This window comes from Rhinolophus ferrumequinum, chromosome 22 (genome assembly GCF_004115265.2).
Source record: "Rhinolophus ferrumequinum isolate MPI-CBG mRhiFer1 chromosome 22, mRhiFer1_v1.p, whole genome shotgun sequence".
In the NCBI taxonomy this organism is placed as follows: Eukaryota; Metazoa; Chordata; class Mammalia; order Chiroptera; family Rhinolophidae; genus Rhinolophus; species Rhinolophus ferrumequinum.
Window position 1 is genome coordinate 295,054 of NC_046305.1, and position 24,713 is coordinate 319,766.

Sequence of the window (24,713 nt, forward strand, 5' to 3'; positions counted from 1 at the left end):
GTTCCTGCAGCGTTGACCCGCGGTCTCCTCCTGCACTTGGACAACCGCCGCCATTCGCTAAGCCACGCCTACCCCGGAGTCCCTCCCGGTACCGGCTTCATTGGCTCCGCCTCCTCCAGGGAAGGCTCTCGGACAGCCCCGCCCCCGTCTGCCCTGCCCAGCTTTCGCGCTGCCCTCGCCAGGGGGCGCAGCGCAACCCGCCCGTCGCCCGCGGGGGAATCTGTCACCACACCCCCTCTGCCCGGCACGCTGGCAGTTCCCAGCCAACTACGCCTCCGCTCCGAGCCCGCGGGGCTGCGCGGGCTCCGATTCCGGGAGGGGCCGGGGGTCCCGGATGGCCGCGGCCGGATCTAAGAAGCCAAGCGTGTAAGCCGTGGGGAGTCATGGAGGCGGAGCCGCGGCCGACGACGGGGGCCGGCGACCGGGCGACCCCTGGACTGGAGGCGGTGCCTCCCGTTGCCCCGGCGCCTACGACCGCGACCTCGGGTCCGATCCCCGGGTCCGGATCCGGACTCGAGTCCAAGAGGAGGCAGCTCGGCACGCTGCTCCAGCCCACGGTCAACAAGTTCTGCCTTCGCGTGTTCGGTAGCCACAGAGCAGTGGAAATCGAGCAGGAGCGGGTCAAGTCAGCGGGGGCCTGGATTATCCACCCCTACAGCGACTTCCGGTACTGGGGGCCCGGCAAGGAGGGCGGGGGACGCAGATCCCACCCCCACGGCCGCGGCACCGGGACCGGGCCCGCCTCACCCTCCACGGTCACTTCATTTCCGGCCGAGGGGTTCCCGGGTGGGGCGAGAGAGTCACTTCCACCAGCCTAGCCTGGGAATTCTCAATGACTTCTCAGGCTGGGGGCGCCGGAAGGGACAAGCAGACGCCGGAGACCTGGATTTCCCGTTTCAGGAACCCGGCACTCCACCTGGACCACAGGGACTACTGGAGTTAGGGATCCTTGCGTCCTCCAGTACTGCTTGCTGGGGACCTGGGAAATCATGGCATATTCCGAGGCTCGCGGTCAGCCTGGTGGAGAAACCGAGCTCCGCTACCTTCCACCCACCCTACCCCCTATTCCCACCCCTAGCACCTGCCTAGTTCAGCAAGGCAGGTTACCGGGAAAAAGAGGGACCCTGAGGAAAGGGGGGTGTTCTGACAGCAGTCTGGTCGCTGTCCCTGGTGCTGAAGGCGGGATGCGGCGGGGCATGGCTGGGGCTCCGCGATTGAGGCAGCAAGGCGGGGGCATGGCCACCGCCCAGGTGACTGTCAGAGAAAAGGCACTGAGGGTGAGGGCAGGGCCATTTCATCGTCCCCGTCAGGCTGTACCTCTACATCAAGGTCGCTAGGGGAGGAGAGCAATCCTGTCCTTGCGGGAAACGAAGGACAGCTTTTGGGTGAGGCAAGGATATGTGTAAAGCACCCAACCCGGGGAGCGAAATGAGCCGAAGGGATGAGGCGTGAAATCAGGAGTCTGGAAATACAATTGGAGACCTAGACATCGTCTTGAATCCACGAACCTCCACATTCCCTAACTGTTCCTTTCTCCCATTATTTCTTCCACTCCCATCTCCTTTACTGCCTCATTCCCCCCTCACCATGCCCCTTTTCCAGTCTCCTGTGGATCTCCCTCCCCTCCCCCATTTCACCCTCTGCTGTACCCCCAGAAGCCATGTCTCTCCCTTATTATGGTGCTTCATTATCTGTCCTCCCCACTGCATCACCCGCCGGGCTTGTGCCTGCCTGTGAGCTGGCAGTGAAGTTGCTCTATGGCTGGGAGAACCCTCTTTCCCGCTCCTCTCCCAGCTCACAGTACAGGATTTCTCCAGTGGCCCAGGCGGGGGAGGAAGAGGGGGTCGAGGATTTTTTTTTTTTTTTGGTTGATTGAAAGCACTTACTCTGAGGGGCTGTCTGGAGGCCTGGACTTGGGGACCACCAAGCTTCTTTCGGGGGCTGAAAGAATTGATTTTACAGTCAGAGGGGCTGGGTGCTGGGTCAATGATGTGCTTAGCTTTGTCCTGGAAATAAAACCATCATAGTTAATTGGGACCCTCAAATTGTCCGGTGTTTTTTGTTTGTTTGTTTGTTTGTTCTGAATGAGGGCTTCACCTAGCTCCTTCCTGACCTGTTCTTTCCACAGCTTCCACCACAGCAGTGTGGCTCTCCCCTGCTCATGCCCTTGCCTGGGCTCAGAGTCAGTGGGCACAGGGAGGTCAGGGGAGGAGAGGAGGGTGGAACTTCAAGCCCAGGGGCCGCAGGATCTCCTATGGAGCTTCTCCACGGGCAGTCCTGTCTGAGGTTCTGTGGAGTGGGGTGCAGCATCCCTGAAAAGCTCAGTTTAGATGGGAGGCAGGACAGACCACCCCCAGCCTGGGACACAGTAGAGCAGATCCCAGCAGAGAAACAAGAACCATGGGTCCGACTGTCTTGGGGAGGTGGGTGGGGGTGGGGAAGGCTGGGGAGAGGGTGAAGTACTACACCAGGAATGGGCAGATAGCTGAGATGGGGGGGCAACAACCTCTTGAGGAGTCTTGGAATAGAGTGGGTGAGTCACACCACCAGCTAGTGCTTGTACAGAACTGTCACAGCCATTGTCTCAGTGCATATTTTTTCAACAACCCCGTGAGATTAGCACAGGGAACTTGATTTTTAACTTTAAAAATATTTAATAATAGTGACATATATCACATATATAGTAAGGATATTACATATATATTAAGAAGATATATATGTATATATTAAGGGTATAGATAATATTCTATACATAACAGATATGTAGTAGATATATATATATATATATATAGATACATAGTGTGTATCTATCTATCTATCTATATATGTATATAGTAGATATGGAGAGAGTGGTATAGTATATAGTGGACCATATGATTGAGATATGTTTTATATATATATTATGTATATACATTATATTTGAAACATATATATTATGTAAATATATATATATATATATTTGAAAGAGTAATTCTAAAGCACACTCTCAACAATGTAACAACTATCTAGGTCAAGAGCGGTACCCTATAAGCTCCCTACTGCCTTCACATTCCTTTCCCACACCTACTATTATAACTTTTATGGTACTCCTTTTCTTACTCTTCTTTATAGTTTTACCATTTTTCTGTGACTCCCTAAGTTATGCACTTGAGTTGGGCTGCTTTTGAACTTTGTACAAGTGACATCATGCGATGTGTATGCTTTTGTTTCTTGCTTCTTTTGCTCAACATTAAATATGTGAGATTCATACATACTGTGGCACGTGGCTGCAGTTGGATGCTTTCACAGTTGCGTAGTATATATACAGGGGCATGAAAAGATCAGATGCATTTATCTCATTTATCTACAGTTTCCTACTGACGGACACTCAGGTTGTTTCTGGATTTAACACTGCTATTCCGGTATATACCTCCTCCAGAGAATGGAATTGCTGGGAGTACAATGTTTATCTTTACGAGATAATACCAAACTGTTTTCCCAAATGGTGGTCCAATGTCCACTCCCAGCAGCTGTAAGTGGTCAGTCCCGTATCCTGTATCTTTGCCCGTCTTGGCCAGGGCAGAGGATCTGCTGTCAGTCTAGTGGCTGGTGAAACATCACTGTGGTCTCACTCCCCGTTCCACACCCACTTTAGGTTTTACTGGGACCTGGTCATGCTCCTGTTGATGGTGGGGAACCTCATCGTGCTACCCGTGGGTATCACCTTCTTCAAGGAGGAGAACTCCCCGCCTTGGATCGTCTTCAACGTCCTGTCTGACACTTTCTTCCTGCTGGATCTGGTGCTCAACTTCCGCACGGGCATCGTGGTGGAGGAGGGCGCCGAGATCCTGCTGGCACCGCAGGCCATCCGCACCCGCTACCTGCGCACCTGGTTCCTGGTGGACCTCATCTCCTCCATCCCTGTGGATTACATCTTCCTGGTCGTGGAGCTGGAGCCGCGACTGGACGCCGAGGTCTACAAAACGGCGCGAGCCCTGCGCATCGTGCGCTTCACCAAGATCCTCAGCCTCCTGCGGCTGCTCCGCCTCTCCCGCCTCATCCGCTACATTCATCAGTGGGAGGAGGTGGGGCAGGGAGGTGGGCAGGGGGGCTCGCGGACCCCCTCCCGGACCGCGCTGTGGGTGGGGCTCCGGGGCACTCCTGGGCAGGTGGGGCTTCTGAGGGTGGCTGTCTACCAAGTTGCTGGGGGAGAAGCAGGAACAGAATGAGGGTTCCGGGGGTGGGGCCCCGAGGTGAACGCGGTGGTGCAGCGGCGGAGCACAGCTGCGGGGCAAATACTTGAAGGTTAGTTGGACCCTGGGAGGAAGACGTGGGAGGGGAGCCAGGAATCGCAGGCTGTGGAAGAAGCTAGGGTTTCAGGGCAGCAGAGTTTAATGGTTCAAGCGTGGGTCCTGCAGTCTCATTGCCTGTGGTCCGATCCCAGTTTTACTGTTTACTAGACTTGGTTTCCTCTTCCATAAGATGAGAATGTTAAATATATTTGCATATGATAAGGTTATAATATAAGGATTAGAGGAGTTAAGCACGGAGAACTGTGCCGGTACATAGCTTAAGTTCTCAGCAAATTACCTGTAACAATTATTATTACTGGAGGGGAAGAGAACTGCTGGCATTAATTCTTCTACACATGCCCTGGGGACATTACACTGTGAAATGCCCCCTGCTCTTTTCCAGGCTCCACCTGGGCAGCTTGCACAGCAGACCTTTTTGAGTTTCTGCCGTGATGCTTCCTGTGTGATTCTGGCCACATGACTGGCAGTGATTTCCTGTCTATAAGATGAGAGCAGTAACATGACCGACCCACTTCGTATCAGCTACACACGTGTGCTGTACAGATAATGGACACGTGGTTTAAACTCATGGGGCTGGAGCTAGAGAGACAGTCAAAGGGAATTTGCAAGGCTGGGAATGGAGGGGGCCCGGCAGGGAGGGTCCGTGTCCACAGTGGCCCTCCCTCGGACCCCTCAGATCTTTCACATGACCTACGACCTGGCCAGTGCTGTGATTCGCATCTTCAACCTCATCGGGATGATGCTCCTGCTGTGTCACTGGGACGGCTGCCTGCAGTTCCTGGTCCCCATGCTGCAGGACTTCCCGCCCGACTGCTGGGTGTCCATCAACCACATGGCGGTGAGAACTCCCCACGGCGCTGCCTCCTGGGCCTGCTAAGGGCTCTGCTGCTGGAGCAGCGGGATGACCGCAGGGGGCAGGAGGTGGGAGATGATGGAGAGATGACCAAGAGAGAAGACCGGAGTGAAGAGGTGGGAAGTAAGAGGAGCAGGGAAAGAGACCCTGAGCAAGTGTTTGTGTGTCGGTGGGAGCAGACAGGGAAGGAAAGCTAGGCAGAAACTGAGGCTCCCCCCAAGCTGCAAAAGCGGCCCCTTCTGCCTCAGGGGCCCCCCAGAACCAACTTAAGTGCCTCTTAGGAGGCAGGTCGGAAGCAAAGGGGGCAGGCAGACGGACTAAGAGAGAAGAGGGGGCAGGAGGAGAATGAGGCTCGGAGGGCCCTCTGCCCAGCTGTGCAATACTTTGCCCCCCAGAACCACTCGTGGGGCCGCCAGTATTCCCACGCCCTGTTCAAGGCCATGAGCCACATGCTGTGCATCGGGTATGGGCAGCAGGCACCGGTAGGCATGCCTGACGTCTGGCTCACCATGCTGAGCATGATCGTGGGCGCCACCTGCTACGCCATGTTCATCGGCCACGCCACCGCCCTCATCCAGTCCCTGGACTCCTCCCGGCGCCAGTACCAGGAGAAGGTGAGCAGGGGCAGGAGGCGGCAGGGCTGGGCATGGAGGGCTGCTGGGGGCTGGCGGCCTCCCCGGAGGCCCATTCTGACACGTGCCCATGTTGGGTCTCTGTCCTTCCTTGCCCCGTGCCCCTGTGTGCGCCTTTTCCTTGTTTGGACCCGTGCCCCTGTCCTTGGACACCGCCCTCTGGGCTTTCCTGTGACTGTGCTTTGTGTTCTCCATGTACCCACCCTTGTCCTTATGCCCTGCTGTGGCCCCGTGTGTCCCCCTCTGTCTCCCTTCCCCCGTCTGGGTCTGGCCCGTGTCTGTGACCTTCCTCCATATACACCCACCTACGCTGCTGCGGTCCCACGTCGGCCTCTGTGTCCTCTTGCCTGCGGCCACGGCGGGGCTGGCCCTCCCTCCAGTACAAGCAGGTGGAGCAGTACATGTCCTTCCACAAGCTGCCGCCCGACACGCGGCAGCGCATCCACGAGTACTACGAGCACCGCTACCAGGGCAAGATGTTCGACGAGGACAGCATCCTGGGCGAGCTGAGCGAGCCGCTGCGGGAGGTGGGCTGGGAGGGCAGGCCCTGGCTTCCTGGCCGCCATCAGGGGGCGAGGCCCAGGAGAGCAGGGCCTGCACGGGGCCCCAGGGGAGGCCAGGTCTTTGGGGGGCTTTTACGGGCTACCGTCTTTCTTGAAGGGCTTTTGGGCATGAAATATACATGGGGAGGGGCTGCAGGGGTCTGTTTTGGGGGGATGGCCCTTGGAGGGCTCATGGAGAGCTCTGAAGGCAGTTGCTGGGGGATGGTCCCAGGCCCACTGAAGCACCCCCGTCCTTGCAGATCATGACCCCAGGGGTGGGGCCTCTGGGGACAGATGAGCTCGATGGGGGTCCCTTGCAGCAGGGGGCACAGCCTGCCTGACAGGCCCCTCTCCTGCCCAGGAGATCATTAACTTCACCTGCCGCGGCCTGGTGGCCCACATGCCGCTGTTCGCCCACGCCGACCCCAGCTTCGTCACGGCGGTGCTCACCAAGCTGCGCTTTGAGGTCTTCCAGCCGGGGGACCTCGTGGTGCGTGAGGGCTCCGTGGGCAGGAAGATGTACTTCATCCAGCATGGGCTGCTCAGTGTGCTGGCACGCGGCGCCCGGGACACCCGCCTCACTGATGGATCCTACTTTGGGGGTCAGCGGGCCTCAGGGCGGGTGGGGGGACGAGCAGAGGACGAAGGGCAGCTGCTCCTCTGGATCAGGGGAGAATCACAGAGTTCCAGCCTCTGCCCGGCTCATAATCAGGGTCTCTGGGCCTGGAGCTCTGTATTTTTAAGATGCTTCTTAAGAGATTCCAACGCACACAGGCAGGTTGCCCATTCTGGGCCACTGAGCCTCTTAGAACCCACTCGGGGTGACGAGCCTGAGATGAGGGACTGAGGAATGAAGCAGAAGCGTGAGCTTGGTGGCTCCCCAGTGGTGTGACTCAGGGACCCAGCCCGTGGCAGTGGGGGCAGTTCTGCAGCTGCTGTGCTAAGTGACCTGAGCCTCACGTAATCTCAGTCCCTAAACCACCTACCGCCCTCCAGCGTCCCTGTGGTGTTGCCCTTTGCCCTTTGGCACTGCTTTTCTCCTCCTGGGTTGGCCTTGGTGTTCATTCGAAGGAGTGGGAGGGGAGGGGTACACAGAGGGCGCTGCCCCAGGCCTACCCCTTGGGATAGAGCAGTGTGGGTGGGAATCAAAGTGGCGTGGGATTAACTAGGACTCCAGGGACCAGCAAGACCGGCCTGTTTGTCCGCTTTAATTTGGAGAGAGTGAGTACCATCGTTGTGCCGGTCTGGAATGACAGGGCTTGGAGCAGTTAGGGACCCTGGGTGGGTCATCGTTTGCTTCTCCCATCTGGGGAGGAGCCTGGGGAAGCTGGGTAAGGGGCCGCAGGCCCAGTGAGAGGGGTTCCTGGGGACAGTGGTTCTGAAGGCCTCCCCCCAATTTCGGCAGAGATCTGCCTGCTGACGCGGGGCCGGCGCACAGCCAGCGTGCGGGCTGACACCTACTGCCGCCTCTACTCACTCAGCGTGGACCATTTCAACGCTGTGCTGGAGGAGTTCCCCATGATGCGCCGGGCCTTTGAGACGGTGGCCATGGACCGGCTGCACCGCATCGGTGAGGCCCGCCCACCTGTCCGGCCTGTCCCACCTGTCCCGCCGGGCCCTCAGCCCACGGGCATGGCAAGAAGCCCCAGGGCCCCAGGGCCCAGGCTCAGTGCTTGTGTCATGCCCCGGCCCACCCAGTCCCCGCACATGCCCCCAGGAGGCCTTTCAACAGCGGCTTACGTCCTTGTCTCAGCGTCCCCTAGTCCTGGACACTGCGGGCGAGTCCCTGACACTCCCCCTCTCTGACACATACTCTCAGGCCCTGACCCTCTTCCTCCAACCCCACCTCCCACCCCGCCGCCATCCCTTGGCCCTCACATTTTTGTTTATCTTGGTTTCCTTCCCGGGACAACTTCCAGGCAAGAAGAACTCCATGCTGCAGCGGAAGCACTCTGAGCCGAGTCCGGGCAGCAGTGGGGGCATCGTGGAGCAGCACTTGGTACAGCATGACAGGGACATGGCCCGGGGCGTGCGGGGCCTGGCCCCAGGCACAGGAGCGCGGCTCAGCGGCAAGCCGGTGCTGTGGGAGCCACTGGTGCACGCGCCCCTGCAGGCAGCAGCCATGACCTCCAGTGTGGCCATTGCCCTGACCCACCAGCGGGGCCCCCAGCCCCTGTCCCCTGACTCTCCAGCCACACTCCTTGCCCGCTCCGCTCGACGCTCTGCAGGCTCCCCAGCTTCCCCACTGGTGCCTGTCCGAGCTGGCCCTCTGCTGGCCCAGGGGCCGTGGGCATCCACTTCCCGCCTACCTGCCCCCCCTGCCCGAACCCTTCACGCCAGCCTGTCCCGGGCTGGGCGCTCCCAGGTGTCCCTGCTGGGCCCCCCCCCAGGAGGAGGCGGCCGGCGACTAGGACCTCGGGGCCGCCCACTGTCCGCGTCCCAGCCCTCTCTGCCCCAGCGGGCAGCAGGTGATGGCTCTCCTGGACGGAAGGGGTCAGGAAGTGAACGCCTGCCCCCCTCAGGGCTCCTGGCCAAGCCTCCAGGGACGGCCCAGTCCCCCAGGCCACCAGCACCTGAGCCAGCCACCGCCCGGGGCCCCCAGCTCTCTGCCAACATGTGAAACCCTTAGGCAAGCTCTCGGGTGCAGTAACGTGTGCCCAAGGGCAGACGCCTCTTGGGGCAGGCCTGAAGCACTGCCCTATGGGAGTATGTCCCCGTACTGCCAAGAAGAGGGTCTTGCCCTCAGCTCAGGCACCCCGTAGCCTCCTGACCCATTCACCCATCCATCCAACATACTGCGCCACCGTGCAAGGCTCTGCCAGGGGCTGCACATCTCCACTGCCAAGTCCAAGTGACTCGGCCCTTGGACGAGGGTTTTCCCTGGCCATGGTCCTGCCAGGTGCAGGCCCGGGCCCAGAATCCCACCTTACTAAGCACAAGTACTTGCCACTGCCATCACTGCCAAGTAACTAGATGTCTGTTTCCCGTGACCCTACAGGTTCTGCCTGGCATGGTTACCTTTCTGTCCCCCTAGCATAGCCGGGCACTGCCAGTGACCTGTGCCCATTGCTGTGAACAGATGCGTGGGTCCTCAATGTGGGCACCCACCTTCACTGCCATGTGTGGGCTCTCCCTGTCTATACCCCCGCCCCCCGAGTGGGAACACACGACTCCTGACAAGTTCCCAGTGCTGTCTGTCTCTGTGGCAGAACTGTCTCTCTGCAAACTGGGAGCCACCTCCTCCATGGGTCCCTGCCCACTGGTGTCCCCCTTGAAGCTAAGGGGTGATTGGCACCTCCTTATTGAGTGTGCCAGCTTAGATCCCCCCAGGTTGGGGGCAAGTGGCTGAATCCTTACATGGTATTTTTTTTCTTCCTCCCTTCCTGATTTATTTATTCATATTTATTCAATCATTTAATAACTGTACTTATTCATTTGCTAGTTTTGTTACCAATTCACTTTATTCCCCCATCCCTTTATCCGTTCCTCTCCCAGTGGGGAGACAGGCAGGGGCAGGGCTCCCCCATACCAGCTGCCCAACACCACTGGTAGCAGTGGAGCCCTCTCCCTGTCTAGGTCGGGACAGGACGGGCCACCGGAGCGGGAAGGGCTGTTCTTTCTTTTAGGGGTTTTTTCCTACTAAGTTTGCTGTAGGTGCAGGAGTAGGAGTAGGGGGAGGGCCCCAAGTATCTGAGCCTGGGGAAGGCTAGGCTAGCCAGCACCTCTGCCTGCTCAGGGACAAGAGAAAGCCCTTACCCCACCCCGTCTCCATGCCTACTCTGCAGCACCCAAGAATGTGGGGCCAGGACCCTTTTCTCCGGGGTGGGGAGTTCTGGAGTTCTGGGTGTGTGGGAGAAGTTTAATTATAACTTCCAAACAGCCGGTTTAAAAAGAAAATAGAGACACTCGTTTTGGCTCCTGGTTTGTGTGTGGGAACAAAGTGGGCATGAAGGAATTTCTGGGTGCAGGAGACAGCAGGGCATCTCACCCAGCAAGGCGTGAGGTGGCCCTGAGAGCGGTCAGGGAGGGGTCACGAAGACAGCGGTAAGATGAGCTCGCCAGGCTGTCAGTGTTCCCAGCACCCCCCTCCTCTGGCTTCCCCAGAAGGGTGCTGCTTCGATGTCACTTTGTTACAACGAAGGAAGAGGTGGCACTCCTCAGGAGATGCCCGGGTTACCATGAGGGCCACATAGGAGAATATCAGACTCATGGACGTGAACTATTTCTAAAATGGTGATTTTGTAGAGACTGCACATGAGTCCCCCACCCCAGGTGTGGGAAGCCTGGGGAACTAGAACTAACCCGTAAGCTGGGATTCAAGGCTCGCAGCACGTTAGGGTCAGCTGAGAGCACCGAGCGCAGGCATTGCACGACTGGTGCTGCTGGATGGCCAGTGCTTAACTGCACAGACTTTCGGGGCCTGCATGAAATGGAGAGGGGAAGGGGCCCTGGAACGGGGCACGTGGCAGATGTGGCCTCGGGCAGGGAGCTCTGGGAGTAGAGAAGACAGACGGAGGGCATGGGGTGGAGGGGGCCGGGAGGAGGGAGGGGGTCCAGAGCCAGCTGGGTCAGACGGGGAGGGGCATCTCAGGACACGCTTAGCACCCGCATGATGTTGGTATAGCCAGAACCAGGTCGCCAGCCTGTCACCACAATCACCAGGTCCCCAACACGGAGGAAGCCACGGAGCTTTCCTGGCGGAAGGGAAGAAGGCGGCAATCAGCCACTGAGGGACCCGAGCCAGCCCTGTGATGAGAACCAACCACTACCGTCTACCTCCTCAATGCCACCCTGTAGGGAACGAGGGGCCTGAGGCACGCTGCGCGGTGCCTGTCACAGGTGGCACCATGGGGAGTCTGACCACTGCAGTGCATTAGAGCTGCAGGTGTGTCCGTGGGTGGCATGGGCTGTGTTGCTAAGCAGCAAGTCTGTCCACCTGGGTTGCTATGCCGATAGGAAGAGGTGAGGTATGCTCAGAGCCAGTTTTAAACTAGATTGATGTTCCAGCTGCTCTAGGGGGACTGGGTCCCGGGTCCCCTTTCTCCTCTCGCCTCCTGCGCCTTATGTCACGCCAGGCTCTAGCCACCTGGTGCAGGCAGCAGCTGGGCTGACTTCTTAGGGACGGCCCTGGCCTCTCTCTCCCTCTGCCCTCCTCCCTCAGCACGTCCCATGGAGGCCAAAACATCTCCGAGTCTTAGTGAACCCCACAGAGAAAATCTGGGACCAGAGGAGAGAGGCCAGGCCCTCTGGGTGGGTGTGAGCAGTGGGGGGGGGGCTCATGATCCTCATCCAGGGGTGGGGTGGGGAGGACCTCTAGGCGGCTCACCGCTTTCAATGCCAAACTGGACCCGGCGATCCACGTCGTCTGCCCAGACGGCCTCTGGAGGCTCACGGTAGAGCAAGGGGAAGACGCCTCGGCATAGGTGGGCCTGGCGGGCAGCCTGGGCAGAGCGGGTGACAGCAATGACCGCTGCCCGGGGTCGGTACCGAGACAGGAGCTGGGCTGAGCTGAGGGAGGTGGAGAAGGTCAGCCGGAACCGTGAAAGAGCGCTGACCCAGGAAGCCAGAGCTCGGTTCTGGTTCCAGGTGTCACCAACAAGCATCACATTTCTCTGGGCCTTGGTTTTCCTCACCTATAAAGTGGGCATGAGAATGCCTGCCATTCTTACCACACAAGGAAGATAATAACGCATACATCAAATGAGATAGGAAGGAGAAACCTCTTTGAGAAACGTAAAACCCCTCTGAGGAGGTGCCATTGTACAGTAGTTCACTTACAAATGTCTGCTTAATTCTCACAACCCCGGGAGGAAACGGCGGAAGCTTTAGAGCCTGGGTGACACCCAAGGTGTCATTTCAGAGCAAAGACTTGAACTCGGACCTTCTGGGCCCTTCTGCAACACCTCAGCAGCGTAAGGTTTTGGGGGTGAAATGCAGAGGACTTGCTTCTGAGCCCTAAGAGCCCACATGGTCTGGAAGCCCACGTTCCCGGTGAGGCCATCTTCCCCCTACACCCCCCCCCCGGGGCTCCCTGGCACAATTCCTGGTGTGCTCCCAGACCTGCCCCTCCTGGCATCCAGGTCCCATAGCTACCCCTCCTCTTGCCCCAAATTAATACTCTTTATCTCTGACAAGACAAAGCCTGAACCTGGGGCCCATCCCAGCCTGCCCCTGACCCAGAGGCCCGTCTTAGGGTCCCTGGTGTCCCCCTCACCGGCCAGTCTTGGTCAGCACGACGATGGCAGCAGCACAGCACTTGAAGGAAGCCTCTACAGCACCGATGGCGGTGACTTCGGTGGGATCACGGCTCAGGGGGGCTGCCCGGCGCAGCTCCTCAAACAGCTGCCGGTGGTACACGGCGGCCTCTGCCTCCCGGGCAATCTGCAGGCAGCAGGCGGTCAGTCTGGGCAGGGGCCCCGGGGGCTGGCTGGGGGGTGGCCGTGCGGCCCATCTGCCTGGCACTCTGAGCTCCTACCGCGTGCTGCATCATCACGGCCTCCACGGGAAAGCTGCCCTTGGCGGTCTCCCCTGACAGCATGATGCAGTCGGCCCCATCCAGCACGGCGTTGGCCACGTCGCTCGTCTCTGCCCGCGTCGGCCGGGGCTTGGTAACCATGCTCTCCAGCATCTGGGGGACACGTGCAGGTCAGAGCTGCAGGAGTCACACTGTGATGAGGGACCCTGCCCAGCTACTTCTCTGACATCCACGCCCTCAGAGCACCCTGAAAGCCCGGCCAGTCACCAAGTCTGTTCTCCTGGCAGTTCAGCCCCATTCGTCTGCCCCTTCATCTGAAAATGAGGGTCACAATATCTCTTCTTAACCTCACTGTTTGAGGAGCAAACACTGGACAGCAAAACGGGCTATCGACCTAAGGTGCAGGTATTCACCCTCAGGTGTCCCCAAATCCACTGAGTGCCCAAGCCCTCTCCAGGCTCACTCCAGACCTGTGTGGCACAGACAACTGGCTTGCCCGCCAAGTTGCAACGTCCAATCATCATCTTCTGAGCCAGAAAAACCTTCTCAGCTGGGATCTCGATACCCAGGTCGCCCCGTGCCACCATGATGCCGTCGCTCACCTCCAGGATTTCATCAAACCTGGGCAGTTGGGGAGTCAGGGCTGGAGAAGAGCCGGGACATGCCAGGGACAGGAGATGGGCGGAGAGGGACGATGGGGCTGTTAAGGGCCTGATGGGGACAAAGGCCAAGCCTCACTTCTTCACGCCTTCGTGGTTTTCAATTTTGCTAATGATCTTGATGGCCTGTCCTTCTGGCCCCAGAGCAGCCCGGACGGCAGCCACGTCGCTGGCTTTCCGCACAAAGGAGGCAAAGACGATGTCCACGCCATGCTCCACCCCGAAGCGCAGGTCTCGGGCATCTTGCTCGGACAGCCCGGGCAGGTCCACCTGGACGCCGGGCAAATTCACGCCCTTCCGGCTGCCCAGGACGCCGCCGTTCTCCACCTCGGTCTCCAGCCCTTCTGGGCCTGCAGGCGTGGAAAGAGCCAGCCTAAGCCAGGGGTGAGGCGGGGCGCAGAGTCACGGCAGAGGGAACAGGGGCTTGGATCCTCAAGAGATCAGGGACCACGTCCTATTCGTGCCTCGGCCCTCGGCCTGGGCTCCGCACTGAATAAGCTCACGGTGGAGAAACGACTACCCCGCCAGCCCAGCCCCAAGCCAGGGTGAGCCCAGCAGTCTGGATGCCAGGGGCTCCTGGGACGGGTGGGAAGGACGGCGGCCCCGGCAAGGAGTGGTGGGTCTACCGGGCGAATGCGGGAGCCGGAGGGGAGAGGTGAGCCCAGCTCTGCACGCGGCCCGGGCGCGAGGCGAGTCCGCACCGATTTTCTTGACCGCTAGGGAGATGAGCCCGTCGTCAACGTAGATGTGGCCCCCCACCGGCACGACGCGGGTGATGTTGGGGTAGTCCACCCACACGGTGTTCGCGTCTCCCCGCGTCCGGAACGCCGGGTCCACGGTCACCAGCACCTGGGAGCCCTTCACCAGCTCCACTTCCGCCTCTGGGCCCTGGGGGCGGAGCCACAAGTCCCGAGTTCGGCTCCTCCCCACGCTCCGCCCCCAGAGCACTTGCCTCTGCGCCCTGCCGCCCCCTGCTGGACCCCCGCCTCTCACCCCCTGCAGGATCCCGGTGCGAATCTCCGGTCCTTTGGTGTCCAGAGCGATGGCCACCGGTCGGTAGCTGAGCGGGGAAGCTGCAAAGCTCTCCACCGCCTCCCGGATGTTGGCGATGGACTCAGCGTGGTACTGGGGACGGAACCGAGCGGGATTTCAGGGGAAGGTGGCCAGGACCCCGGGCATCCTCTAGCCCCGCCGCATCCCACGGCCCCTCCCCGAACCTCGTGCGAGCCGTGGGAGAAGTTGAGTCGTGCAATGTTCATCCCGGCCTTGATCATCTCTTTGAGGCGCTCCACAGAGCGAGATGCCGGCCCTGGAACCAGAGATCCTGCTTAGACAGCTTTCTCCCCAAACCTCAGACAACCGAGCACGCCACCACCCTCAGGGACACCGCACGCCACAGAAGTCACGTTACCTGACCCTTATTATCTGACGCAACCCCTGCTCACGGGTCAGAAACTCCGTTCCCCTCTCCAGCCAACACCTGCCTCCTTGCCGAGGCAGCACTGCGGTGGGAGGGGGGCTTGGAGGGGTGTGGGCTGTGTGGGGGTAACCCCAGATTATGAGGGGGGTATATCAGGGGATGGGGGCCGGTAGGGCATTTGGGTTCGGGGCTGCAGAGCTGATGGGCCTCATATTGACTGAGGAGAGTTAAGTTGAGGGGCCCTGCGGCCCCTCCTAAGCCAGTTCTTCCATTTGTGCACTAGGTTTCTGGCTTGTCTGCTCAGAGACAGATTCAGCCATTTTTCAGCCATTTCATTAATGTCTTCCTTCTTATCGGATCATTCTTATCAGCATGGAAACCTGCTGTTCCTTCTTCATCATAAAAAAATTCTCTAAATCCCAGTTTCCCCTCCAACTCCAGTCCTATTTCTTTTTTTCCTTAAGTGTGTTTTTCCAGGGCCCATCGACTCCAGCCAAGTAGTTTTTTCAATCTAGTTGTGGAGGGCACAGCTCGCAGGGGCCCATATGGGGATCCAACCGACATTCTTGTTATTAAAAGCACCAAGCTGTAACCACCTGAGCTAACCGGCCACCCCCAGTCCCATTTCTTTGCTCTCCTTTGCAGCAAAACTCATTGTAAGAGTTATCTGTCCTTGCTGCCCCCAGTTCCCCACGCCCTGTTCTCCTTTGCACCCACTTCAGTTGGCGTTGGCCCCCATCTCTCCACTGCATCTGTTCTTGTCAAGGTCACCGAGAATCTGTGTTTTTGCTAAATCTAGTGGTCAATTCTCAGTCCTCAGCTGGCCCATGTGCAGCACTGGGCACATGTCCTTGACGCACCTTTTTGGCTTCGGGACACCACCTTTCTCAGTCACTCCTACCTCCCTGGCTCTCCTTAGCCTCTCTTTCTGCCCCCCTCCCCTGAACATTAGATGTCCCATTCTCTTCACTGTCATTTCACCTTCATTCCGTTGGTGGTCTCAGCTGGTCTCATCATGGCTTTAAGTACCATCTATATGCCAACAATTTATATCTCCAAATGAGATCTCTCTCCCAAACCCAGAGCTGTGTGTCTGATCGCCTACTCCTCACGTACCACAGGCGGATGTCTAACATGCAAAGTCAGCTTGCCCCCAACTGAACTCCTGATTTCCTCCCCCTTCCCCCCCCACCTGTCCACCAGTCTTTCCTGCTGCGTTGATAATGCATCCTTCTAGTTCCTCAGGCCGAAAACCTTGGAATCACCCTCACCCCACCCCACATCCAATCCATCAGGAAATAAATCCTGTCAGCTCTACCTTCCAAATCAATACATTCAGAATCGGACCACTTCTCACCCCCTGCACTGCCACCACCTGGTCTGAGGCAGAAATACTGCAGGAGCGGCTTCTGCCCTTGTCCCCACCCCCACCTCCAACCTATTTTTAATACAGCCGCCAGCGTAGGTCTATTAAGCATCAGGAAGAGCCTGTCTTCCCCACCCCCAGCCCCCAGCTCAAAACACAGCAGTCTCCCTACATGGTCTTCCCCTCCCCCCCAATCTCTTCATTTCTGCTACTCTTCCCTTTGACGGTTGCTAGCCATGCCCGCCTCCTTGACGTAGGGCCTCTGTGCTCACTGTTCCCTCTGCCTGGATTTCTCTTCCCCAGATGCGTGCATGGCTCCTTTTTTCATCTTTGCTCAGTCTTTGCTCAGGTCTGGTTTTCTCAGTAATGGCTCACCGACTCTCTCCTTAGATCTCCTACCTCCCGCCCTGGCACCCCTGTTGCCCCTCACCATGCTCTGTTGTTCTGTTTTCCCATAGTATGGTACTTACCACTTTCTAACACACTAAATAATTTATTGTGTGTATTATCTATTGTCCCACCCGGCTAGACTGTCAGCTTCCCAAGGGTAGGGATCTTTGTCTATGTCACTGATCTACTCCCAGGGCTCAAAACCGTATCTGCCAAGTGCTCAGCAAATATTTGCTGAATGAATGACTCTGTTAAGTACAGAAAAGTCTCAAAGGAGACAAAAGACGAGGAAGCACCCTGAGCAACCCCCCGGGGCGCCCTGAGGCTGCGGGGCACGGAGGGTGCTTACCGATGGTGGCGATAATGCTGGTGCTGCGAGCAGCCAGAGGCTCCGAGTCGATGTCCAGCAGGCAAAGGTGCTCCAGGAAGGTGTCTGCCATGGCAGCCGACAGCTGCTGCCGCTGGAAAAAGGCAGTGCCCAGCTCCTGGCTCAGCTGGGCCACGCTGGCCCGTCGCAGGTACCCCGCTGGGCCTGCAGGAGAAGGCGCTGCATGGGCACCTGCCTCTGCTCCCTGCCTTTCACCTCACAAGCCCTGTACCCCTTCCCTCAGCTTCCTGGTCCTTGTGAGCTGGCCCTTGTGCGTATATTATCTGATGTGATCACGAGGAGCGGGGATTGTTACATGCTCTATAATGATCCCCATTGTACAGATAAGGAAACTGAGGCCGAGAAGGATTAAACACATTGCCCAACAGCATATAGCTCCTAAGTAACAGAGATGGGATTCACATCCAGGCCGAACTGTAGGAGCAAGTTCTTGACCGTTTAGCTATCTGATCCCTCACAACCCCTGACTTCTTGCCCTTCAGCCGCTGGCCTCCCTCAGCCTCGGCCCCCCTTGATATCTAGTCCACAGTGACCCCTCATTATCCAGGCCCAGTATCAGCCAGTTCCCTTTCCTTAAGTCTCTGTTTTCTTCTTCCAGGTGCTGGGTCCTTCTCCCCTCCGAGTATCCTCAGCCCCTTCAGCGCTACCCCAGGACCTGGGATCCCTGTAGCCTGACCCAGCCCAGAGGAGCCGCTCCAGCGTACCCTCCATGCTACTGCACGCCTGCCTGCCGCTGGTGGTCTGCTCCAGTGTCGGGCTGTCAGAGGCATGAGGCCTGGCTGGGTGGGGGCCAGTTCTGCCGACTGGTTAAAATGTCAACCAGTGTCTCCTCTGTCATTGGAAGCCGACGGGTCAGAGTCCAGGAACCACGCGAACGTCCCGTGGCTCCTATTTGCAGGCTCCCCTCTGCCCTGCCTCCAGGGGCTGGGAGAAGAGGCCCGGACCAGAGTCCATAACTTAACCCCGATGAACACAAAGGCCCCCCAAATCCCTCCTAGCCAGCAGCAGGCATGTATCTTTTGCACCCTCGTCTCTACTCCTGATTTCCACCCTCATCTTGCCCCTCTCTTCACTGGCTGCTGGGGACCCTTCTTACCTCCTGGAGCCCCAGTCAGGATGGATTTTGTTAAATCCCTGCGGGGTTTAGAGACCCATGCCCAAAGTTGCTGCACTTGTGTGTTCTTGTCCTGCATTGACATGCTTTCAAGTGCAGGAGTGGGGCTGCAGGAGTGGGCTGCCTGGACTGTGCAGAGAGGGGGAGAGGGCGACACAACTGCTGTCTTATCTAAGGGAGCCAGAGAGAAGAAAAGGGACACACCCAGCAGGCCACCCCTGGCCCCACACCGAGTCCCTCCCCCAGACCTACTGGCTCTCTTCCCCTGTCTTCTGGCATTCCTCCTCTCTCATCCATTTTTCCTGATAAATTTTAAATCCATTCATACTGTCTGGTCATCAACCTGAACAGAGATTTTTTTTTTGCCAGTGACATGGCCCCTTTTTCTTTGCCCGTACTGAAGTTAGCCCTAGACGGCTCTAGGAAGCGGGCTTTTGGGGTAGGGGCTACAGCCAGAGGACGGGGTGGGGAGCACAGTGACAGTGTGGTCGGGTTCTCTGGAAGGGCTCTGATAGCATCCCTGTCACCCTAACCTTGGTTGCCATTTGCTCACTGACCACGCTCCAATATTTATGGAGCACCTACTCTGTGCTGGGTCCCAAGGACACAGGGGTGAGCGAAACAGGCAGAGCCTTTGTCCTTCTGTGGAGTTTACAATATGGTGAGGAGACCGACTACAAACAAGTAGTAAACAAATCAGTCTGTCAGTACAAACTGCGAAAGTGCTAGAATGGAGACAATCAGAACAGAGAAGCCAGTGGGGAGAAAGGAGGGGAAAGTCTTTGAGATGAGGTGGTCAGGGAAGGCCTCTTTGATGTGGTCATATTTAAGCTGAAATTGTAAGGATGAAAAGGAACCAGTGGGGACAATTTGGAGCAAGGAGTTTTCTGTGGGGTTGGAAATAACATATGCCAACGCCCTGAGGACGGAAGGAGCCTGGTGCTAAGGAGAGGGAACACTGAAGCCTGAAGCGAGGCCACATGTCTAGAGGGGAAAGGCGTGGTCCCTGGAAACTGGAGACCTCAGCAGGGCCTTGGAGGGCACTGGGTTTACCCAGGGGAGTGACAGGATCCAATGGATGCACTAGACAGGATGGAGAATAGACAGTAGGTGCAGGGTGACCCATGAGGGGTTTTAGGTGTACTCCAGTGGGAGGTGATGGACTGGCATAGTGGCGGTGGAGATGGAGAGAGGGGGACAGATCTGAGATGAATTTTGAAGAGCAGACAGGCTGGAAAGACAGAGAGATGTGGGCAGAGGGAGCTGGAGGTTTCCATCTCCTCAAGGAGCCTGAGGAGCCGGGCTTGCGCAGCTGGGTACGTGGTAGGGCCACTCACCCAGACTGGGGAAGAAATGGTTTGCAGGGCAAACATTCACGGTGTCCGTTTTACCTCAGCTAAGTTTGAGAAGCCAATCAATCGCTAAAATCAGCAGGCATGCAGTGGGGTCTGTCCGCAATGCATCGGTGCATCCCCTCCCTTTATCATCACAACAACCTAGAAGGAACGGAGGGTTAACTAACAGCTGGTTTCACAGATGAGGGAACTGGGGTGAGCAAAGTGAGCGGGGCGTCTTCGGTTGCTATTCTAGATCCTTTCTCTACCCTTCTCCACTCTGCCCAGGGGCCAGGAGGCTTCTGTAGGGCTTGGCTGGTGGAGAAGGGCCCCGACAGAGAAGGAGATGGAGGAGAGGGAGGCGGGGCACTTACCTGCCCCTGCTCCCTGCAAGGTTGCTGTGCGTCCCAGCTCCTGCCAGCATCTCTCTTCCTCCAGATCTGAGAAATCATTCTCTCCCCGTCCCCGGGGTCCCTGAGGGTGGTACCTAAGACCGCCATTACCCCATCTGGGGTAACCTTTGTGTATAACCCTGTTATGAAACTCTCCTCAAATTATCCAGTTTGAGAAAGTCCTCAGTTTCCTGATGGAACCCTGCTTGTCTGGGTGGAGCTGGGATTCAGGCCCAGGGAATCCGAGCTATAAGGTCCATTCCTTCTCTCTCATGATGGTTTTGGTGACAGAGATGGGAGAAGCCTGAGATTCTGGTTAGAGAACCAAGAGGCTAGAGAGTAGGAAGGACTTCCCAAGGGGGAGGAGCTTGAGGTCCTAAGCTCTCTACACAGAAGACAGAACGAAGGAAGATGGACAACAGTTACAGCCAGAGGGGACATGACAGACTTCAGGGACTGGGGACTTGTGCTTGGGGACTGCAGAGGGACATGTTTACGGTCGGCCTGGCAATTGTGAACTGATTCCAGGACCAGCCGAGAGGACAAGAATCCCGGAAGTTCAAGTTCCCAGGGGCCAACTGGGACTTGGTGCCTCAAAGTGGCCCCTGTCCTATCCAGCTGAGGGACAGAAGCTTTGGCCTAATATCAAAGAGGAGAAGCAGTCTGGCTGACCCTGGGGCCACAAGTGACCATGTAGGAGAATGTGCACTTTGTCACAGGGTCAGGCAGCCCTGAACAGGAGGCCTGTAGGTGAGAAGACCTGAGAAGGACAACAGGTCACAAACAGCACAGGTGACTCCCGCTTCTCAGGTAAGTTCTCTCCCCATCCCCATAAACGCTGCTGCCCTCAGAGACACAGAGGGCCGCTGGCAGGCCGCCCCCACCCCCCCAGAGACACCAGCATGGAGCGAGCCTCCACCCCCTACCCCCTGTCCATGTGGCCTTTGAGGGTATGAGGTCACCAAGGTCAGGTTCCTGCCCAGGTAGAGGAGAAACAGGAATAAATAAATAAAGCCTCAGGCTTGATGGAGGTGTGTTCAGAACAGAGGGGCACGTGGGGAGCCTGGGCTTTGTGAGGGGGAAGTCAGGGGTGACACAGAGCCCCAGCGCTGGGACACATGTAGGCACACACAAACCCCCCCATTCCACGTGTGCACACGCAACACCCTAACCCTCCCACACACGGAGTCCGCAGGCCACAAGCACACGCTCATACAACAGATGCCCACAATTACAGATACACCTGACCCTCACGCACACGCATGCACACGCACACTCGTGAGTCCAAGGTCGTCCTCCAGCCCAAAGCAGCTTTATTCTGCAAACCGACGCCCGCCCGCCCGCTCCCCCGGGACAGGGCCGCCGGCCGCCTGCGAGCGGCGCCCGAGAGCCGAGAGCCCTGGCTGGCGGGAGGGCGAGGGCGAGGCCGGGGCTCTGGGTCCCGGAGGCGACGGACGCATGTGCGGGCCAGGCCGGGGTGGAGAGACGCCTGCACGTCAGCTTCGTCATCTGCAAACCGAGATAAGGGGCCTCCGGGAGGCGCGGTGCGATAAGGTGCGTGGACGTGCGGCGCACCAGCGAGCTCCGGGACAGTGCTGTCCCCGCCCGCGCGTGCCGCCTCCCCCACCTCCGTAATCAGAACATCCGGGTGCGGCCCTGCGCCTGGACCTCCACAGGTGTCGTAAAATGTGTTCCAAAGGCAGTCACACTCGAACAATTGTGCAATTTACACAATGACAGTTTGGAGGCACGAGGTACAGGCCAAGGGTTGCTCCCTTCCCGACTCCCCAGCAGCCATCAGACGTCTGAATTTTCTGTGTATTGTCCAGAAATAGACAATGCAGGTACAAACAATGTACGACCTTTCTCTTTTTAATGCAAAGGGCAGCCGGGCCTGTACACGCCAGTCTGTCTTGCCCCAGTTAGATCCCGCTCTCCTTGCTTACAAAGAAAGGACTTAATTTTGTTCATAGCTTTTGTAATGGGCCCCCTGAACTCCACTGGTGGGACCCTCACTTGCATGGGGGGCAGGGGGAGCGTGTCCAGAGAGAACCTAGAGGCACAGGCCAGCCTGGGCCCAGTCTCTTTCTTTTTTACGAAAATTGTGGTAAAATACACATAAGACAAAATTGACCATTTTAACCATTTTTAGGTGTCCAACTGAAGTACATTCACCATATTGGGCACCATCACCACTATCCATTTCCAGAACTTTCTCATCAACCCAAACAGAAACTATACCCTTTACACATAGCTCCCCACCCCCAGCGCCTGGTAACTTCTATCTAACTTCTTGTCTCTGAATTTGTCTACTCTGGGCACCGCATACAGGTGAAATCGTGCAGTATTTGTCTATGACTGGCTTTTTTCACCCAGCACAATGTACTCAAGGTTCCTCCATTTTGTAGCACGCATCAGAATTTCCTCCCTTTTTAAGGCTGAATAATAAATATTCCATCGTCTGTACAGACCACAGTTTGTTGATCCACTCATCTGTCCACGGCCACGTGGGCTGTTCCCACCTGCTGGCTGCTGTGTCTACGCGCCCTGGTCTTTGGCTCCTGCTGGAGCGTTTTGTGAAGGTCTCCCACGTTTTGTCCTCCTCTGCGTTGCAGGTGGGGCAGGGCAGAGGGCTCAACGCTGGTGGAGGGGGGAGAAGCACAACAGCCCTACCCTCGAGGGGTTGGGGAACAGGAGGCAGGGGGAGACGTGGGGAGCACAGCACTCCATGTAACACCCACTAGCGTCCCCATCACACTCAGAGGAAAAGCCAAAGTCCTCTCAAGGCCTTGCTGCCTCCCTCCTCCTCCTCCTCTTCCTCCTCCTCGGCCTCTTGCCCCTTTCACAGTCTCTTTCCCATCACACTGATCTCTCTGCTTCTCACACAAGGCAGGTAAGCTCCCGCCTCAGGGAGGGCCGGGCCACTCGTGCCATTTGCTGTTCCCCCTCTGCCGTCCGCTCTGCCTTGCTTATTACTTCCTTCCAATTGCGTCTCAGGTATCACCTGAGCGGTGAGGCCTTCTCTGAGCACACCGGTGAACACGGCAATCTTCCCCCTCGCTTTCCTTTCCTTCCCAGCTCAGACTTTTAACATCTGACTTGCTAACTGTGTTCTCATCCCACCTAGAAAGTCAGTCTGAGAAGGGCAGGGATCTTGTCTGTTTTGTCCGTTGCTATATTCCTAGTGCCTTGTAGGTGCTCAGTAAATAACTGAACGATGAGTGAATGGTGAGAGGGACCAACACTCAGTGAGACTCAACAGGGTCCGGCCGGCCCAGCCTCTCCTGGGCTGCAGCCCCTCACCTCCAATGGCCGCCTCTCACCCCCACGGTGGGGGCCCCCTTCCTCTCTCCCGCACCTTCTATTAGGACAAGGCAACTCCTTTTTGCTCCCTTACCTCACCCCATGCTGCTCCGCCTCCTCTCTCTGCATCTTAGTGAAACTGTGAGTCTCTCACCACCCATACCTGACATCAGCCAACAAAACCTGCAGATTCCAAATCCACCTCCTCTCTGTCCTCACGGCTGCCTACTGTGGCCTGCTTCTGCTCATCAGTTGCCCAGACCTGTCCTGCCTAGGGTCTCCATCGCTGGGGACCCCCACTGCGGGGGAGCGGTCCACTGCAGCCAAAGTTGTCTGTCTAAAAATCAGGTCTGGGGGCGGCCGGCTGGCTCAGTTGGTTGGAGAGCAGTGTCGCCGGTTCGATTCCCACATGGGCCAGTGAGCTGCGCCCTTCACAACTAGATTGAAAACAATGACTTGACTTGGAGCTGATGGGTCCTGGAAAAACACAGTTCCCCAATATTGCCCCCACCAAAAAACCCAAAAAAACCCCCAGGTCTGATCAGCCTGCTATGTTCAAGGACATTGCTGACTCATCAGGGCACACCAAGAGCTCCCGGATGGCTCAGTTGGTTAGAGCACAAGCTCTGAACAACAAGGTTGCCGGTTCGATTCCTGCATGAGATGGTGGGCTGCGCCCCCTGCAACTAAGATTGAAAACGGCGACTGGACTTGGAGCTGAGCTGTGCCCTCCACAACTAGACTGAAGGGACAACAACTTGGAGGTGATGGGCCCTGGAGAAACACACTGTTCCCCAATATTCCCCTTTTGAAAAAAAAAACAGTTTAGGTAATTAACCCCAATACAACCAATACATAAGAATTGAAGCCAGAACTGCCTGAGGGCGAAGCTGAGTACTTGAGGCTTCTTGGTGAGTGGGAGGAGAGGTGGCTCTTCCCAGGGACCTAGTGTGTTTAGGGGACTCTGGCCCATTGCCCTGCCGAGTATTGCCCGAGGGGGCCTAGGCTGGGCCTGGGAGAACCCTTCCTCACCTGTCAATTGCTCTCTCTGAGCTGAGCTAGCTGGCAGCTGATACCTGACTCCCATCAGACCACAGAAGACAAGCCGGGTGGATATTAAATCAGCGAGGCACCCGTCTCCTGGAGCTCTTACTCCGTGGACCCCTGATGGAGCAGGCTGTGCCCCTTCCTGAAGTGTCTTCAACGCTGTTAATGTCCGTCTTCCTTGACTTATCACTTGCTCTCTGGATTGCTCTGGGCTTCTTTCAACTCCTCTGCATGGCCCTTATCTGCATACTTTGTTAATTCCTCTGTTTGTCTCCCACCCCCACCCCCAGCCCAGAGGAGAGCAGTGACCTAGGGCCTTGACAGATAGTTGGGAAGGGAAGGAAGGAGTGGGTCCCGGAGGAACCCACAGGCTCTCTGGCAGTGTCCCTGGTGAGACCGCCTACAGACTTAAAGGGAGATGAGGTCGGTTCTGGGTGTGGCCCTGCCACTTCGGAATGTAAAGCTTTGACCAAGGTAATCAGGCCAAAGGGGAAACTTACTGGTGA

The 24,713-nt window shown here is 57.5% G+C and overlaps 2 protein-coding genes across 4 annotated transcripts; one reads left to right on the forward strand and one right to left on the reverse strand.

Moving 5' to 3' along the window:
- Window positions 1–122: 122 nt before the first annotated feature.
- On the forward strand, window positions 123–9,580 carry HCN3 (hyperpolarization activated cyclic nucleotide gated potassium channel 3). Its single transcript, XM_033092187.1, has 8 exons — window positions 123–667; window positions 3,635–4,064; window positions 4,969–5,130; window positions 5,541–5,759; window positions 6,158–6,304; window positions 6,681–6,921; window positions 7,725–7,889; window positions 8,239–9,580. The coding sequence occupies exons 1-8, from the start codon at window positions 384–386 to the stop codon at window positions 8,937–8,939; spliced, it is 2,349 nt and encodes a 782-aa protein (XP_032948078.1). The 5' UTR covers window positions 123–383; the 3' UTR covers window positions 8,940–9,580.
- Window positions 9,581–9,761: 181 nt separating this feature from the next.
- PKLR (pyruvate kinase L/R) lies at window positions 9,762–18,277 on the reverse strand. Of its 3 annotated transcripts, XM_033092195.1 has the most exons (12): window positions 18,114–18,236; window positions 17,722–17,848; window positions 16,979–17,161; window positions 14,671–14,762; window positions 14,447–14,578; window positions 14,155–14,341; window positions 13,533–13,803; window positions 13,265–13,415; window positions 12,795–12,947; window positions 12,534–12,700; window positions 11,646–11,827; window positions 9,764–11,013 (listed from the first exon to the last, which is right to left on the reverse strand). In XM_033092195.1, the coding sequence occupies exons 2-12, from the start codon at window positions 17,726–17,728 to the stop codon at window positions 10,907–10,909; spliced, it is 1,632 nt and encodes a 543-aa protein (XP_032948086.1). In that variant the 5' UTR covers window positions 17,729–17,848; window positions 18,114–18,236; the 3' UTR covers window positions 9,764–10,906. The 3 variants fall into 3 exon arrangements, with proteins under 3 accessions (XP_032948085.1, XP_032948087.1, XP_032948086.1); XM_033092194.1 differs by lacking the exon at window positions 17,722–17,848 and having other exon boundaries at window positions 9,762–11,013; window positions 18,114–18,277; XM_033092196.1 differs by lacking the exon at window positions 17,722–17,848 and having other exon boundaries at window positions 9,763–11,013; window positions 16,979–17,090; window positions 18,114–18,132.
- Between the last annotated feature and the right edge of the window lie 6,436 nt (window positions 18,278–24,713).